This window comes from Phascolarctos cinereus, unplaced genomic scaffold (genome assembly GCF_003287225.1).
Source record: "Phascolarctos cinereus isolate Bilbo 61053 unplaced genomic scaffold, phaCin_HiC Scaffold_4;HRSCAF=312, whole genome shotgun sequence".
Taxonomy (NCBI): domain Eukaryota; kingdom Metazoa; phylum Chordata; class Mammalia; order Diprotodontia; family Phascolarctidae; genus Phascolarctos; species Phascolarctos cinereus.
Window position 1 is genome coordinate 458286147 of NW_027555847.1, and position 18203 is coordinate 458304349.

General features: G+C 38.8%; 1 protein-coding gene across 1 annotated transcript in view; it reads right to left on the bottom strand.

Annotated features, from left to right (window-relative positions):
- Window positions 1-9380: 9380 nt before the first annotated feature.
- Window positions 9381-18203, bottom strand: part of RDH10 (retinol dehydrogenase 10) — a 36577-nt gene continuing 27754 nt past the window's right edge. The window contains exons 3-6 of the mRNA XM_020971020.2: window positions 14775-14873; window positions 12797-12942; window positions 10861-10992; window positions 9381-10742 (exon numbers count right to left, since the gene is read on the bottom strand). Of these exons, the coding sequence (XP_020826679.1) occupies window positions 10619-10742; window positions 10861-10992; window positions 12797-12942; window positions 14775-14873 (501 nt within the window). The 3' untranslated portion in view covers window positions 9381-10618. The remainder of the gene's footprint in view (window positions 10743-10860; window positions 10993-12796; window positions 12943-14774; window positions 14874-18203) is intronic.

An 18203-nucleotide genomic window follows, 5' to 3' on the forward strand; every position in this document is an offset into this window, starting at 1 on the left:
AGAAGTGATCATTGAACTCATGGGAATGGATGAGACAACCAAGGTAGTGAGTAGAAAGCTGAGAGTCTAGGGCAGAAGCTTTGGGGATACTTCCTGACTTCTAGTCAAGTCTTGCATGTCCAACAGCCTATTGGACATCTGGAACTGGATGTCTCATAAACATCTTAAACTCAACAGATCCAAAATTGAACTCATCTTTCCTCTCAAACCCTCTCTTCTTCCTAACCTCCCTTTCACCAGTCAACTGTACCACCATCCTCCCAGGCTTGTAACTCAGGTGTCAACTTTACCTCCTCACTTTTTTATCACCCTCCCTACTGGCCCCCCACTTCTGCTCATCCCAATCAGTTGCCAAATTCTATCAACTCTCCCTTCACAACAGCTCTTGTATATGTCCCCTTCTTTTCTTTGACACTGCTGCCGTCCCGGTGCTGGCTCTCATCAATGCACACTTTCTGGTTGCTCTCTGTCTTGTCTCCTCCTATTCTAGTCCACTCTCAACATAGCTGTCAATTCTAAAGTACAGGTCTGACCATGTCACCACCCCTACTTCCACCTAATAAACTCTAGTGGCTCTCTATTACCTCCAGCAAAAATTTAATCCTCTTTTTATATTTGATCCTGAAGGGCTTTTAAAGTCCTTCATAACCTGACTCCTTCCTGTCTTCTTACACTTTATTCCCCTCCACATAGGCTGTGATCCAGTAACACTGGCTTTCTTGATAACCCTTGAACAAGTTACTCCATCTCCCAGCTCTGGGCATTTGTACTGACTCTCTCTGGTACCTAATTTCCCTGGATTCCGTCAAGTTTTAGCTAAAATCCTACCTTCTGCAAGAAGCCTTTTCCAATACTCCTTAATCTTAGTGCCTTTTATCTGTTGAAACTTATCTCCAATTTACCCTCTATGCAGCTGGTTTGTAATAGTTGTTTGCGTGTTGTCTACCCTATCAGACTATGTGTTCCTTGAGAGCAAGGCCTGTTTTTGCCTTTCTTTGTATTCCTACCACTTAGCACAGTACCTGCCACACAAGATGCTTAATAAATGCTTGTTGACTTGACTGAAATTCACATTTATGATATGGGTTCATAGTAAACCAGTGAAGGATTCCAAAATGTAGTAGCTAGAAGAAGAAGCAGGAGTGTCACAGAAACCAAGGAAAGAAAAAATATCCAAGAAGAGTGTTGAATGCTGCAAAAAAGATGAGGTTGTGGAGGATGAGGACTAAAATTAGATTTAGCAATAGAGAGGCCATTGGTAACCTTTGAGAAAGGAGTTTCAGGCCAATGGTGGGTTTGGAGGTTGGGTTGCCAGGGGTGTAGGAAGTAGAGGCATTAAATATAGATTACTTTTTTCCTATCAGTTTAACAGTGAAAAGGAGAGAAATATAGGATGTGATAATTTGAGAAGAAGGCATGATCAAGGGAAGAGAACAGGGGATGGTTATTGAGGGGGAGAATTAGGGAGGTGTTAAGGATGGGGGAGAGCTGAGCATGTTTATAATCAACAGGAGACAAGCTGGTAGGTAGGGATGGATTGTAAGTAGAGAGAATGATTGATGGGACAAATTCTTGAAAGAGATGGGAGGAGACAGGATCGAGGACAAGAGGAGGGGTCCACCCTGGCTACTAGTGAAGAACCATTTTGTCCTCTGAGACTAAACAATGGGTAAGTGTATAGAGAGGCTTTGAGGTTTAGAGGAGAAAAGATAACAGAGGTTGAAATGCCTCAGTCTCAATAGAATAAGAATCCAGGTCATAAGGATTTTTTTGGCGGGGGTGGGGAGAGGGATCTCGTAGGTATCGTTGAGATAGAAAAGTAGGTTTGGAAAATCTGTTGTTATGAGTGTGATTGGGGGTCAATTAGAGATGAACTAAAGAATTTCTGTGTAGCAGTGAGATTAGATAACATAAATTTGTAATGGACCCAACCCCTTCTATACAGACATCCTTCCTTCCAGATGTTTCTCCTAGATAAGTTTCACTAGCATATGGAAAGATACTATTTCATCTTTTAAAAATTTTTTAAATTCCCTTTCTCTTTTCCTCCTCATCAGATCCTCCTGGGACTGGTTTGATAAGAGATGGGATTAAAGAAGGAGTACTGACCATAAAAGCCCAACCAAGACAAGGCACAGTTACAAAATAGTCAAAATAGCCACACATGAAACTCCCTAACCATTCCTCACTCCCCAGCCCCCAAACCCAAAAGAAGAATGTATGCATAACAACCAAGCAGATTTCCTGCTTGCTTTCACACCTTGGGTGGTCAACCTGGCCATCACTTTGGGCCCTTGAAGGAGGAGTGAAATAGCTAGAGCTAAAGGCCATCACCCAAAGTGTTAGAGCTTTGTGTTTTTCCCTAGCCCAGTCTTACTCTCTCTTTTCTCTTTAGTTGACACTCTCCTCACAGGAATTACTAAACAAAGTTATGATTTCGACTCATCTTCTTAGAAGCTTTTGTTCTTCCTAAATAATTAGAAATCCAGTTCCTATCATTTTATTTTTTAAAAAATGATCCTATATTAAATATCACCTTCATTTCTAAATATATCTTTCCTTTCCCCACCTCCCCAGAAAGCCATCGTCTTTAAGAAAGAATAAGAAAAGGGGGAAAGCAAAATGGACACATAAACAGAATGGGTAAGTGTAGTAATGTCCTACATCGCAGTCCCCTACCTCTCAAAAGAAGGGAGGGAGTTGCATTTCTTTTTTGGCACCAAGCTTTGTCATTACAATTACACAGCATTTAGGGGGTATATGTGGATGTGTGTGTATGCACATGTATGCACATTTATGTGTTACATTGGTGTAGTCATAGTGTGCATTGTTCATCATTGGTTCTCCTTGATTTACTTCGTATCAATTCATGGAAGTCTCAATTCTTAAGGCATAGTGACATTTCGTTACATCATGTACCACAATTTGTCTAGTCATTCCTCAATCTGTTGGCATCTACTCTCTTTCCAGGTTCTGTCTTTGATCTCCTAAGGGGATATATGCCAGCAGTGTGATCTCTGAGTCAATGGGCATCTTAAGCCCTTTCTTAACATGGTTTCAGATTTCTTTCCAGTGTGATTGGCCCATGATTTTAAATGTCTCTGGCAGCAAGATGTGGCAGATGGGGCCCTGAATTTGGAGTTAGGAAGACTTGAGTTTAAATTCCATTTCAGACATCTACTGAGTTGTGTGATACCAGACAAGTCAATTAACCTGAGTTCCTAGTCTATAAAATGGGAATAATAATAGTACCTACTTTATAGGGTTGTTATGAGGATCACGTGAGGTAATATATGTAAAGTGCTTTGGAAATCTTAAACTACAATTAGATAGATTCAAGACTGGTTGGATTACTGGACTCAAGGAATAGGTATTAATGGTTCAATGTCAACATGGCAAGAGGATTCCAATGGAGTAGCCCAGGGATCTGTGTTAGGGCCTGTGCTGCTTAACATTTTGATCAATGACTTAGATAAAGACATAGCTGGTATGTTCATCAGATTTGCAGATGACACCAAGCTGGGAGGGATAGCTAATGCAGTGGATGACAGTCAAGATCCCAAAGGATCTTAACAGGCTAGAGCATTGGGCTGAATCTAATAAAATCCACTAGGGAGAAATAAGTCTTCCCCTGGGGAACAACAACAACAACAACAACAACAAGTCAGCATCACAAATAGAGGATGGAGGAGGCGTGGACATACAGCAGTTGTTCTGAAAAAGCTCTGGGGAGTTTTAAGGGACCACAGCAGTGGGAGGTAGTAGCCAAAAAAGTGAATTTGATCTGGGGCTACAGTAAGAAAGGAATAGCTTGCAAGAATAGGTAGGTGATGGGCCCTTTGTACTGAGATCTCCTAGAGTATTGTACTCCAGATGAAGGTAACGAGGATAGTGAAAAGCCCCACGTCCATGTGACATGAGGATTGCTGGAAGGATCTGGACATGCTTAGCATGGAGAAGACTCAGAGGGAACATAGCAGCTGTCTTCAGATATTTGAAGGGTTGTCATGTGGAGAAGACATTAGGCTTTTTCTATTTGACCCAGAGGGAAGAACTAGGAGCCATGGGTAGAAGTTGCCAAGAAGTATATTTAAGCTTGATTTCAGGAAAAGCCTGCAAACCATTCGAGCTGACAAAAAATGTGATGTGTTGCCTCTCCCGGTGGTGGGTTCCGCTTCCTTGTGGATCTTCAAGCAGAGGCTGGACAGCCATTTGCCAGCTATGTTATAGTGAGGATTCCTTTCATGTTTGGGTAACATGAGATTGCCATTGAGATCTCTTCTAACTCAAACACAGCAATTCCATGAAGTGGTATATTGATGTCAGTTATAACGGTAATGGTGATAGTGATATCATAACATGCTACTTAAGCCCATTTAAGCCAAAATCTAGAGGCAGGCACAAGTTTCTAAAACCTAAGCCCAAAAGAAGGAAACTGAGTCTCACAGAACTTTTGCTACCTATGTGACTCTACTCAAGTCACTTCACCACTATGGGCCTGTTTCCTTCTCTGTGAAAAGGAAAGGATGTGGCTTCATGACCTCCAAGATCCCTTGCAACTCTAAATCTATGATTTTATGACTGTGGATACATTAAGCCAAATTGTTCAGCTCTTCTTCAACACATTCATATTCAACATTGCATCTTTAGCAGGTAAGAAGAGGAAATGGTTCTTTAGCCTTTCAGATTGCTGTGAGAATTATCTTCAGGGACAAACCCCAGGCCATGCCTGAGCAGGAAGTTGTAGCAGCTGGAGGAGCTGTGGTTAGGGAATCTCCCCATGGGGCTTAGCTTTTTGCTCCATCTTGTTCCTTCAGTGACAGCAGTATTCATTTCTTTACTTTCCGGCCAGTTTCTTTGCTTCCCGACTCCCTCACTCCTCCGGGCCCTGTACTTTAGGAATGCTGAGGGCAGCAGATTGTGTTAGGGGGTCCCTTGTGAGAGAATCATTTTGGGTCCAGTTCCAAAAATTTCACAGACAGCTCAGTTTCCTGAGGTAGGTCCCAGGAAAACTGACAACACCTCCCTATTGTTGAAGCTAGGAAAAAAGATACCAAAAATAAAATGTAGCATCTGGAAAAAAGAGAACTCGTTTTATAAGAAAGAGAGCTGGGGAAATGGAGATTTTCCTTCTAAAAGGATAAGCTTTTCTGATCAAACCATGTTCTCAGGTACTCCAAATCTCAAATGCTCTCCAAATCAGAGACAAGATTTTTTTTTTCATTTAAAACAACTCCAATACTTGTTTCCTGAACTTGTATAGGTAGGTAGTATGGATGAATTTGGTTTTGTCGACCTAATCAACTCATTGATTGGTTGTTCTGAGGACTGGGAGAAAACTTCTTATTTATGCATTTGCTGGAGCAGCCTATTGGGGAATGCTCTACTCCAAGGTAAAAGGACAGTTGTTTTTGCACTTTAAAAAAAAAAAATTTTGTTTTTGCATTCTAAATTTGCCCCATTTAAGGAGAGAATGTATAAAAAGGAACCTAGGTAGAAAATATCAAAAGGCCTCCAAGAACCCCTTTAATGAAATACAGGAAGAGCCCCAAACCCCAAGTGACATTAGAATACTGGGGATAATAGCTAGCATTTATATAGTGTTTTATAAATATGATATCATTTTATCTTCACAACAACCATAGTGTGTAGGCATTATTAATATTCCTATTTTACATATGAGGAAACCAAAGCAGGGAGAGGTTAAATGGTTTGCCCAGGGTCACACAGCTAATAAGTGTCTGAAGTTGGATTTGAACTGAAGTCTTCCTGACTTTAACACAATACTCTATCCACTGTATCGCCTAGTCCAAAAGACACCTAGCTGGAGATTTAGGAGAGTTTCTTGTCTCAGGTAAAGCAGAGGCAAACCATTTTTTCTACTTATAAAGTGATCTTATTATCAAGTGATATGCAAAAGGCAGTGAGGTGCAGTAGATAGAGCTGGTCTTGAAATCAAGAAGACTTGGTTCAAGTCACATCCTGCCTGCATGACTTTGGGGAAGTTATTTAACCTTTTACTGCTTTAAGTCTCTAAGACCTGCCGAATAGTTGGAGGTCCCTATATCAATGAAATCAAGGATTTAGTTCAAAAAGAAAAAAAAAATGAAAAGGTATCATCATCTGGATGAAAGTCACCAGTGACATTGTGTATTTTCATGTTCAGAACCAAAGACCCTGTTTTCCTAGCTAGCCAGGCCTAGATTCCACAAAAGAAACAAACAAAAAAACCTGCTGGGTTAGTGTGAAGGAAAGGGAGGCAAGGTATGTGTGAATGGTGGTGAAGTGGGTAGGGCTAACTCGGCTCTGATTATTCCTCTCCCTCTTGACCACTGAGAGCTCGAAGTGAACAGTAGGTAGACCAATCTGAATGGCCAGAAAGTAGGAAATGTGCATGAATGTTATGCAAGAACAGTATCATATCAATGTGTTTTTAATTACCCGAGAGTCTGGGCTAAAGAGGCTTTACTGCTCTTGATAGTCAATTTCCTTCTTCATATCTGCCTTACTCACCAGCCAGCTGCCTTTAGCTGAGAATAGGAAGTTTTTACTATGCTCATAACTAAAAGCCTTGGAACTCTTGGAGGGTTACAATGTACTCAAGAACTCACAGTGGAAACTATTATGTTGTGAGCATAATTCTGAAAACGGGCAGCATTTTGTATTTTTCATCTAAGGAGACAGTTCTGAATATTTAAGTGTTTTGAACCAATTAAATCAAACCTAAAGTAGCTATCATAATATACGAAATTCAAGCCCAAGGTTCACAACATGGTCCAGGCTGATGGATACTTCCCACTCTGCCTCAAAGCTACATGCTGTTTGGTGAGGTATCAGGGGAGCAAAATGGATATAAATTTCATCACAGGAAATTTGTCCCTGGGCAGCTCCTGGCAAGTTAATTTTTAGTGATTTAACAAGTAACCAGATAGGAAATTGTATTTTAAAAGACTGATAGTGGCAGGTCCTCTGTCACATCACTTAGAGTACAAAAGTGGTCCATTAAGCTGAACCTATATTCATTTGGTGACATTTGAAAAGCATTTTCCTAAACCCGAGAGTTCTCACAAGTCTTCATGTTTAAACAAGGTATGCTTCAGAGAATCAGCCAACCCCCCTCTCCCAAAACAAACAAACAAAAAGAAACAACAAAGATGTCCAGGTTCTGCTAGTGAAGAAATTGTCCTTGTTATTTTTCAACAATTGAATAGATTCTGTACCTAGAAACCTAACATTGGTGTTGTGGCTCATATGTGTCATCTACCAGCATTACTGACCCTAGTTGCAATCCCCATTCCTTTGGGCCTAGAGGCCAGTTGGGGAAAATACTGCTAGCATTCAATCTGAGAATGGATCAGGCCCAGGAAAAGCAGAAGTAGCTTGTTCCTTAAATTTGGTCTCACTTTGGGGTGTGGAGGTAGGGTTGGGGGCCCAATTCTGAGTTGTGTCACTCATGGGAAAAGAAGTAGAACTGAGTCTGACCCCCAAGTTTTTCCAGTTCACAGCAGACTTGGTCTTACTGACCTCTCTTTCAAAGGCAGGGCCTCCGACATGGGAAAAAACCCCCATGATTGTATTAGTGCCTTTACTGAGATTATTGGATATCCCTATTACCTGGGAATTTTGACTTTCATCATTTCACTTGATCAAAAAAATGATGCAAATTAACTGACTCATTTTAGGAGATAGCTTCACAATTCTAAACTGGTCCAAGAGATGTGATTGACTCAACTATGCACTCATTTATTGTGTAGGGCCAGGAACATGGAATTGATGTAGTGTTTATATTTAACGAGAGAAAAAGGTGACTCAGCAAAGGAAGCATCTTAAGTTTCATTTAAAATATTAGAAAAAAATACTAAGATAATGGAAAAGAAAACACAAAGTCAGTGAATCTAAATTAGAAGTAACTTTAACACAGGGGGACATGATCAGGAACAAGTATGGCTGAGAGATGGAAACCAGAAAAGAATTGTGTGTGATGCAGCATTATCTTTAAAGCCTGCTATTGAGATAACTATGTAGTATAGAACATGAACTGTTATGGATGACAGAGCAGAGAACCAAAGAACCTCAAGCTAGAGAGGGAACTTACAGACTTCCTCATTCAGTCTAGATCTAATATGTTGACAACCATACTTTCTATCAGACTCAACTTTGATTGTTTAGTTCAAAATTCTATAATGGAGTAAAGGGGAAGGGACAGAAAACACCTACTTGCCAGGTACTGCACTAAATGATTTACAAATATTATCTTACTTGATCCTCATAATCATCCTGCCAGATAGGTGCTATTATTATTCCCATCTTACAGTTGAGGAAACTGGCAGAGAGGGGTTATGTGACTTGCCCAGAGTCACATAGCCCACAAGCGTTTGAGGCTAGATTTGAACTCTGGTCTTCCAGACTCCAGGTCCACAGGTCCCTGTGCCACCTAGCTGCCTCTTAACAGCTAGAGGTAACTAAAAGGATACAGAGAAGTGTGGGGTGGTTTGGGGGAGAAAGAGGATGAACTAGAAAAATGATTAAATAGTGTGGCATGTAAGAAAACAAAATCTAAAAGGAAACATTAAGCAAACTGGGATTATTCAAGCTTAGAGAAGGTAAAGCTGAGGTTGATAACCTTGAATAGCAAGGATGGTGACCAGCAAAGAAATAAAGGAAAGCTGGAGAAATACCGCTTAAATCATGGGGAAGGAATTGTGTTGAATATAAAGAACTTCTTTACTTTGAAGCTTGTTACATCTTAGAGTGTGCTGTAGAATGTTTTTCTTTGGATGATTAAAAAAAGGCAGATTTTAATGTCTTGGATGACTTTCAAATGACAATAAATGACTTTTTAAGGTACAACCACTCAACTCTATGATCCCACTTTTTCACTGCTTGTTTAAATCTGTGATTTAAATTTATACCAAGGATGCAAATACCTTTGATGACACTGCTTATGTGTAATCATTTAAATAAAGATATATATAGCACATGTATCTTACAGACATAAATCTATATTGCTAATATAGATCTTAAAGATATACATACAGAGGTTATCTGGTAGGGCCTCTCTGATCCTGGTATTGGGGAAGGCTTCACCACAGCCCTGGGTGAAGGATTAACATATGTTCCATTGAGCTGATCTGTAGCATAAATGAATCTATGGAACAAGAGTGCTGTTTGGTGGAGTTTTACTCTTTTTTTTCCTAACTCCTATTTTTCTACATTCAGTATGAAATATTTAAAAAGACTCAAGTAGAGTGGACATTAACAAATGTATTTAGCAAAATCATCTCACCTAAATATTTTTAAAAGCCTAAGATAGAACTTAGTGTGCAAAACAGACAGTGTTTCCCAACAGCATAGCCAATCACAGACAGGCAGACAGTCAGTTATCTGGAAGTTAGTTCTTTCAATTTAATCAGTCTTTTACAAAACTTCCTGATCATTTAATAAAAGATGGCTTTCTTTAATAGCCATAGACATTGGTCACTATTTAAACGAGACATCCTAAAAAAGTAATCACAGAATAGTTTATAGTAATTTACAAATGAATGGTACACATTTAGATACAGAGGTAGAAGTTCACTTTTACAATGTTTCACTAATACACAGATACCAAATTCAAGGCACAAAATAGTTTGCTTTACAAAAAAATACTGTAAAAATGTCATCTGCTGTTCTACAATTTGAATAAACTTCTGAAAGACTCTTTACACCCTTTCACACTCCATAGAGTAAGTTTTTTTCCTTACTAATCATAGTTGGCACAAAAATGGAAATTTTATATAAACTGTTCTTTGATGAGCTGCTATGTACTTTAGGCATGAATCCAGGTAAAGAAATATAAATACAGCAACTTCCTGGGGGAAGGACACTTTATGCAGCAAAATTCCTAGGTAGAAAAATGTAAAGTTTTCCTAAACATCTAGGTCTCCAGAGTGATGGATAGATAACTAACAAAGCTTTTCAAATATAAAATCTGGAATTAGGCTTAGAAAATTTATTGTAACTTTTAATAGAAGAGACCTGTTCAGCTTTCTACCATAACACTCAAGAACATTATTTTAGCTTTGAATAGGTGGAGATTTAAAAATTGCTTTTTGCAAACAGTTGAAGATACATGCATATATGAAAACAGCCCAACCACCATCTTTGCAAATCGGAGCTAATGTGTACAAGTAAGGAGAATAGCACTGCCATCATTCTTTTAAGTTGCAAAAAGTTGGCTGAAAGGAGTTCTCAACTGCATGAATTTATAAGTCCTGGAGAAATTTTGAAGAAAAACACACCTGAAATACACCAAAGTTACTATCTCTAGACTTCTTCTTCATTTTCAACAACAACGATAGTCTGAAGATAGCTCACAGTGCATTTCTATAAAAAATGTTACTGGTTTTAATGTCCTCATTAAAGGACACTGTTGGCAGTTACTTAAGTTCATCTTCGCCTATCACATTTTCCAAGTACTCTAGTCAGTTAATTTACAAAATCTATTTAAAAAAAGTTTGATTTGTAAAAGTTCGCACAGGCTTAGGATCCAGAAAATGTCAGGATAGATGCTGATGTGCATTGCCTTGAAACATTTTGATCGTCTTCAGCTCCAAATGACAATCTGGACAAAACATTCTTAGATTCCATTTTTAGCTTCATTATTGTTTGTAGCTTGCTTTCTTTGCGCAATGAAGGGGTACATGCACTTGTCTGCTCCTAGGAACCGATACATGCAGACGACTGCTTCAAAAGGTAGGATGCTGAAAAGGAAAGAAGATTCCATCATTTTAAAAACAGAACCTTAGTTTCAGAAAACATCTGGAGTAGACGACATCCAGGTTGACAATGTTGCACACAACGAGATTCTTAAAAGGTTACCTCTTCATGAAAGTTACAATGTACATGAGGCGAGGGGTGCAGATCATGGGCTGGTCTGTGAGGATGGCCTTCATGGCCTGTTTCACACAATAATCTGGCTTTAAAGGTGGCAGAAAAGGCTCAATTTCTTTCCTGGAAATGGAATATTTTAAAAAAAATAAAATCATAACAAAAGCCAAGTGTGTCTGTTTTCTAGTAAAGTACAACATAGTCAAATCTGACAAAAACCATAAAGCTAAAAAACATTCCTTCAAATCATTTTTGTAGCCCCCTCCAGAGGAGGTCAAGGCTAAGGTTGAGGTTGTACTTAGGTGAGGTATAAACACTAAACGAGGAGGTGATTTTTGTTGTTGGAGCAATGGCAGAGCTTGGGTATCGTGAGAAATAAACCTTCCTTTAAATTACCAAAGAACAAATGCTAAAATATTTTCTTAAGTAATCTGAGAACATTTACTCAGTTAATGTTAATTAGTCCATTCCTCTTATTTTAATAAAAAAAAAACAAAACAAAAAAATGGGAAGTGACTTGCCCAAAGGCATACCAATGGCCAGAGGCAGAGCTGGAAGTGGAGCTCAGGCTCCTTGGCTCCTCTTCCAGGGCTCTCCCCACTAGCTTGCTGTACTATTTTTTTTTAAGTTATCATCCATTTCCCTATCAGATCCATGGCTGATGAAATAAAGTTAAAGTTTGGGGTGGTGTGTGCCTACAGATGTTTGAGTCTGTATATCATCTTTGGAGAAACTGTTACTTTGAAGTCACTATTTGTTCCTTTCTCTGTTAATGTGGATAACTGAAAAGTGACTATGCTAATTAAATCCCCACTTGTCACCATGCTCAGTGCTGCAGAGACCTTCTCAAAATCCACCACGTCAGCTGAGTACTTAGACTAAAACAAAAACAAAATTGAAAAAAAGAAAACAAGATTTAATGAGGAGTCAGGCTATTTATATCCTACTCTGTTCTGACTCATTTTTAAGAATGGGACAAATCATTTAATTGTGTCCCATTTGCAAATGTGGCAATAGTCTTCCACCTACCTGCTTTGCTGGAATGTTGGAGTTAAAAAGCAACATGTTAAGAACAAGCTCTGACCAAGCTCGACAAGTTAAGTTGTCTTTCTTTGTTCAAACTCATTTAAACAACATTCTCAAAGCCTCTCATTCATCTTCTTATGGACGGGCTGTAGGATCAGTCCTTAGCTCAAGTTAGAGAGAGCCACTCCAGGCTCTTTCCACGTGGGACATTCTGGATCTGCTCACTTGGGAAGAGGAGCACCTTCTCTCACCTTTCTCTAAGAAAGCAGGTGGCCTACACCCTTGGCTGGGACCTCCTCAGAAGAAATTCGTCTTTTTACCCTGCTGTCGTCAGTTATGTTCTACACGATCAAAACCCACATTAAAGCTGCTGCCCACTGTTGCCCTTACTTGCACTAACATAGAAATGAAGTTATTTCTCAAGGAATGATCTCTAAGAATCTTGCAATTGTTTGTCTTAAGCAAAAATTAGGAGTCATCTTGATACATTCTGTCTTGATGTTATAGGTATGTTTTGTATCATTTGGAAACAGGGAATCTCTAATGGAGAGAGTGAGCCTTCTCTGGCCAATGAAATTTTGAATAAAATACAGGTGAGATTTTAACAAGAGAAACCTTTGATGCTTAGGTTGACTCAATGCTTTTCTAACTATTTTCCTATTTGATAATTTCATATTAACTTTTGTGAATTTATCAATATGATGCTTTAGTCCTATACTTTAATTTTATACATATAAATGAGTTTTCTTATGTATAAAATAGTAATTACTGTCTAATAGTTATGATGACAAGGTAGGCTATAAATGTCTGAAAAACCAATGCCAAGTTTGAGGATGACTTTACTCTCCCCCTCACCTCCTGCCCCCTTTTATAGGAAAAGAGAAAGGTGGGTTTTTCTTACCTGATTCTGCAGCCTCTGAACATGCCAGTATCTACAAGGTAAGGACAAACTAATGTCGTTTTAATTCCATCCTTTTCAGCAGCCTTTAGCTCATGGCTCAGGGATTCATGAAAACCCACAACTCCAAATTTGCTGGCACAATAATCCTGTGTTAGAGGCCAGAACAGAAACACTAAGTAGCGTCCACAAGTCAAAGCAGACTAGATGCACCAGTCCCATTAACTTTGGTTAGATGTCTGATATGTTACAGGTGAATGAACAAAGAAAAGGAAACTATTTTCTAGGCAGATATTTGATTTGGGTCAGTGCAGAAATAAGATTTCCAAAGTGACAGCAGAAATAGATGAACTTTTTTTTTTTGGCCATAGCAACTACATATCACATTACTTTGGGGAAGTTACCACAAAGATTTTATGAAAGCTAACAAGCTAAAGTTAAAGATGGAGAGAGGCTGCCTTTGAAGTGTCTGGAAAGTTGACAAATGGACTCTTGTTCAGTAAATGAGACTGAAAAACCAGTTTGTTTAAATTAAGACTAGAACAAAGCAGACTAGTCTAGCTTAGAGTATAACTTGTTTGAGTCTCTGACTTTTTTTTTTAAAGCTAAAGTTCAAATAAAAAAATATTAAATAGCTTGGCTTCAAGTTAACGCTAATTTAGGAAACTCACACCCCCAACATAGTGAAAAGGATGTCTTTCCTCATTACCTATATCTGAAGACCAGAACCAGGACTTTTACCCCTCTGACCATAGTAGAAAAGATTTATTTTTTCATAAGCCAGGATTTAAAGCTGTCTTTTTTCAGTCTGTTCTCTTAACATGTTCATCTGCACTTATGTTTTCTACTTTATCTACTAGAATTCTGCAGAGGAAGATACAGTGGCCCTTTTACATGCTTAATAACACCCAACACTGTACCATGCTTACCTTTAAAATTAATTTGTGATGTATAATCTATACCAAATTGTTTTCCTTCTCAATGAGGGGGGAGAGGAGAAAAGAAAGGAGGGAAAAAATTTGAAACTCAATTTTTAAAAAAATGAATTTTGTTAAAAATTGTCTTTATATATAATTTTAAAAAATATAAGAAAAATAAAATTAGTATGTGATTAGGAAGGTCATTTTAAATGAAAAGGTAGTCTTGGGAGGTTTATGGGCTACGTCTCCCATGTAACATAGCTTCCTCTTCTGATCCACTGAAACAGGGATGAATTAACCTGAGTAAGCAAGTATTATGTACCTCCACCATCCATTTTAATAAGGGTTTGACTTGGTTTCTGCTTCTTTGCTTTAGTAACTTCCTTCAGGGTTCAGCTTATGGACCATCTCCACTGGGAGGGCTTTCCTGAGTCCCCTGATAGTTAACACTTGTTTCACGTCCTTAAATTACCCTGTATATAGTTATCTCTGTACATGCTGTATCCCCTCCCTGGCACCCCTGGCAGAGTGGAAGTGCTCTGGGAGCAAGGAGGGGGTGGAGGTTCAGGAGAAGGAATGGGGGAGATTGCTTCAGTTTTGTTCTCTGGTGTCACCAATGTGTTGTACGGTGACTGACACTTTGCAGGTGCTGTTTGGATGGGACTGCAAGTGTCCTGCCCGGGATGGCAAACCCTGGCCAAGGTTCAGCATTAGCAGTTACAAATCAGGGCCATTAACCTCCATGACACCCAGGAAGAATCAGTACTTGTCCTTCTATCTGGTCCAGTACTAACACAAACAACGTTCCATCAACTGAGAGGTTTAAGTACTGATAACTGCTGTCAATTGGGATAAAAGTTTAGATTCTTAAGGGAAATTCTGCAAAAAGTCTCATTCTCATTCTAACTAGCAAGACCAGAAATCCTTCGAGATGGGGGTTGGGGGGAGTCCTTAATGGGCTATGAATTATTTAAACAGTAGTTAACCTTATTGCTACAAGTGGGCTTGACACTTAAAGTTATACAGATTTAACAGAAGAAAATGATTTGTAGTTGACAAACCTCAACTCCAGCAGTACTGAACAATCCTAGGGAACTTGCAACTGTCACAATGTGACCATGATTAATCTCCAGCATTGTAGGAAGAAATGCTTTGGTGGTCTGAAAAAGAAAGTTGAGCGTCAACAATTATTCCTAATTTTATCTGAAATCTATCTAGAACATAAAACACTGTTAATAGAAATTCAATTTTAGCTTCAAAATGTTTTATTTTCCCAATTCAATAAAACAAAAACAAAAACTTCTGCATTTATCAGAAAGATGGTGGGTCCTGTAAATGTCTACTTAACACAACAATGGATTACTCCTATGGCAAGGACACATGATCATCTATCCTGAGGTACTGTTAAGGAAAAGGGTAAGAACTGTTAAAAACAGCTCTTTAAATCAGTGGTCTAGATCAGTGATCTTCAAAATGGGGCCAAGCCATGGCCTGATGCAAGGGGTATGTGATCAACCAATCAGAGGGTGGGAAGATGGTTGAATCTCACTCTCCTCAAGATGATCAGTAATAGCTTTATTGACAATACAACTCTAACTACCCTGATACTCCAATATTCCTCCCTGAGGCCTTTACTGTTCAGTTCCCTACTCCTTACTTCTGTACCAGGACCCAGTCCCTCTATCACCTAACTTCAGTAGCTCACAGAGGTTATAACCTAACCACTGGCCAGATGTCCATTTGGAAAATACCTCTTCTTTCCCTTCCCCCCACCATACCCAACTCTGACCAATCCTCATATAACAGAGTTTCCAAAATCCGACCACCACCAGGATATGCTTTACTTTGTCTATGCCATTCCTAACATGTGGCTTTCAGAAGTGAACAGTGTTGTAGGTATGATCTGATCAGAAGAACAATGACCCCTCTCCTTCTGGAAGCTGCCCCTGAATGTACTCTAGTATGGCCACTATTGTTATATATCTTTGAAAAAAAAAGGAGTTGACTCATTGAGTTTCGGGTTTACTAAATAAGAATCATTTTTAGAAGTACTCACACTCAGAATGGCTGAGACTGATTAAGAATACTAAGGACAATAAAGAATCTCCAGATCTTTTTTCTTCTCACATGAACTACTGCCTAGTCACATCTTCCCAGTCACTGACAGTTACTCAATTACACTGCCAATTTAATTGCCTAGTTCTTTCAATACCAGATGACACAGGCCATCTAATTCTGGTGACTTGATTCATTGAAGACAGTTATTACATTATCATCTTACTTTAGTTTTAACTCCCTCTTAAGTTAAAAAAAATTCCATCATTTCCACTCCAAAGAACAATTCTTCTTGGCACAGAAGACATTAAACAAAATAAGAGTTGAATAGTTTGGCCTTCTCACTGCCCAAAATATTTTAATAAGTAGCAATCTTATCCTTTCTTCGATATCTCCTTTGACTTCAACACAACTTTTTTTAAAATCCCAGGAGACCCTTCTTTATTGTCCTTAGTATTCTTAATCAGCCTCAGCCATTCTGAGTGTTAGTGCTTCTAAAAATGATTCTTATGGGAATGTACCAGTCTTTTGTATTCGTCCTCAATCACCTACTCCATTTTCCATCTTTTATATAACTTTTAAAAATCTGGCATGGTCAGTGGGTTCTCTTCATGCAGTTCCTTCTTTTTCACCTCTTTGGAATAACTTCCCTTTTTTATCTTCAGGGTTTCTTTCTTGAGAGTTTTCTATCCCTCTTGGGCCAACTCCTCTTCTATGAGGCCATTGGATCCTGCCTGTCCTCACTGTGAACTCTTTGAAATCTGTTCTGCCAAAATCCAAGGTGATATCGTTCCTCTCCTTGATCACAAACTGTATGAATTCAAAGATTCCTATCCTTTCTACTTCAGCACTTGGTGCCGTCCTTTCAGAAAGATGAAATTACCATAAAGGCAAGCCACAAGTTTCTCAGCCACTCTGCTTTCAGCAGAAAGAGAACTCCAATCGATGTTTAGTGTCAAAATCTCTCATCAATAGGCTATCATTCCTTCATGCTGGATTTGTGATTCTTTCCCCAAATCCCTCATTTAATTCCTCCTTCAATTCTATAGTATACTTAAGTGACAATATCACTTCTTTTTCTCCTATGGTGATGACTTAATCATTCAAAATGTATTTTTTAAGCATGTATAACGTTCCAGTTACTGTTTTATGTGTTGGGGATATAAAACCAAAATAGTCCCTGTTCTCAAGGAGTTAAAATTTTATTTACATTTAACCTTACATGTGTCATCAATGCATTGTCTTGACTCAGCACCAACCAAATGTTCTCCATCATGCCTGCTCCTTGGGCTCTTGAATTTCCTCTTAAATGGGTCTTATTGCTACATATAATGCTTCACCACCACCCCTTTTATCTAGTCTATTCCTTTTGTACAAGCCTTATCTTTCCAGAGCCGTATTCACGCACAAGTTCTAGTTTCAGTGATGCCCAGAAGATAAAACTTGTTTCCTTATGTTAGGATCTCTAGTTTATCCTGTTTATTACCCATACTTTCTGCTTTTTGCATAGAGACATCTGAGTTTATGGGTTTAATTTGCTAGCTTTCAGACACTGTCTCCCATCAATGACTTAATGATCTTCTTTTCAGCTATCCTTTCTATGTGATACCTATTATTCTCTCCCTCTCTTCATTTTGAAGGCTTCTTGATCATATTCGAAAGACAAATTCCTGTTGGGTATTTAAAGCCCTTCAAGCCTTGTTACACATTACTCCACAGTCCAGTCAAATTGTTTGGCCTTGCTGTTCCTCATGTGTGACGGTCCATCTCGGTGGCTTTTGCACTGTCTCCCCATCTCCACCACTCTGAATCTCTAGTTTGCTTCAAAGCTCATCTCAAAAGCCATCTCCTACCTGAGGCGTCTCTTACCTCTTCCCACCTGGTTAACCATCTCCTATTACCCTTTGGTTCTTATATATTTTGTATATACTTATATATGTACATGCCTACCCAGATCAACTATATCTGAGAGCAAGGATGGTTTCATTTTTGTCTTTTTATCCACAGTGAATAGCAGAGTGCGTGACACATTGTAGGTGCAAAGTAAATGCTTTTTTAATCTAATCCAACACCTCTGTTAAAAAAAATATAGGTAACTGAGGCCCAGAGACAGGATATGATTTACCCAAGATCACACATGTCATAATTGGCAGAGTTGAGATTTGAACTCAAATATTTGGCTTCCAAATCCAGTACTTGTTCCACTACATCCTTATTGGTATCTCTTCAAAAGCAGTGTCATTTCCTCCCATTGATTCTGGTGAAATTTGTCCTCATATCCCCTAGTAAATCCTGCATAAGTTGCCAGATTAATTTTACTGGAAAACCATTTCCATAATGTCCTCACCCTACTCAAGAACCTTCAATGGCTTTTTACTGAATACTCTAAAGTCTATATTATGCTTGCCATTCATTTTCCCGTATAATCTGGCCCC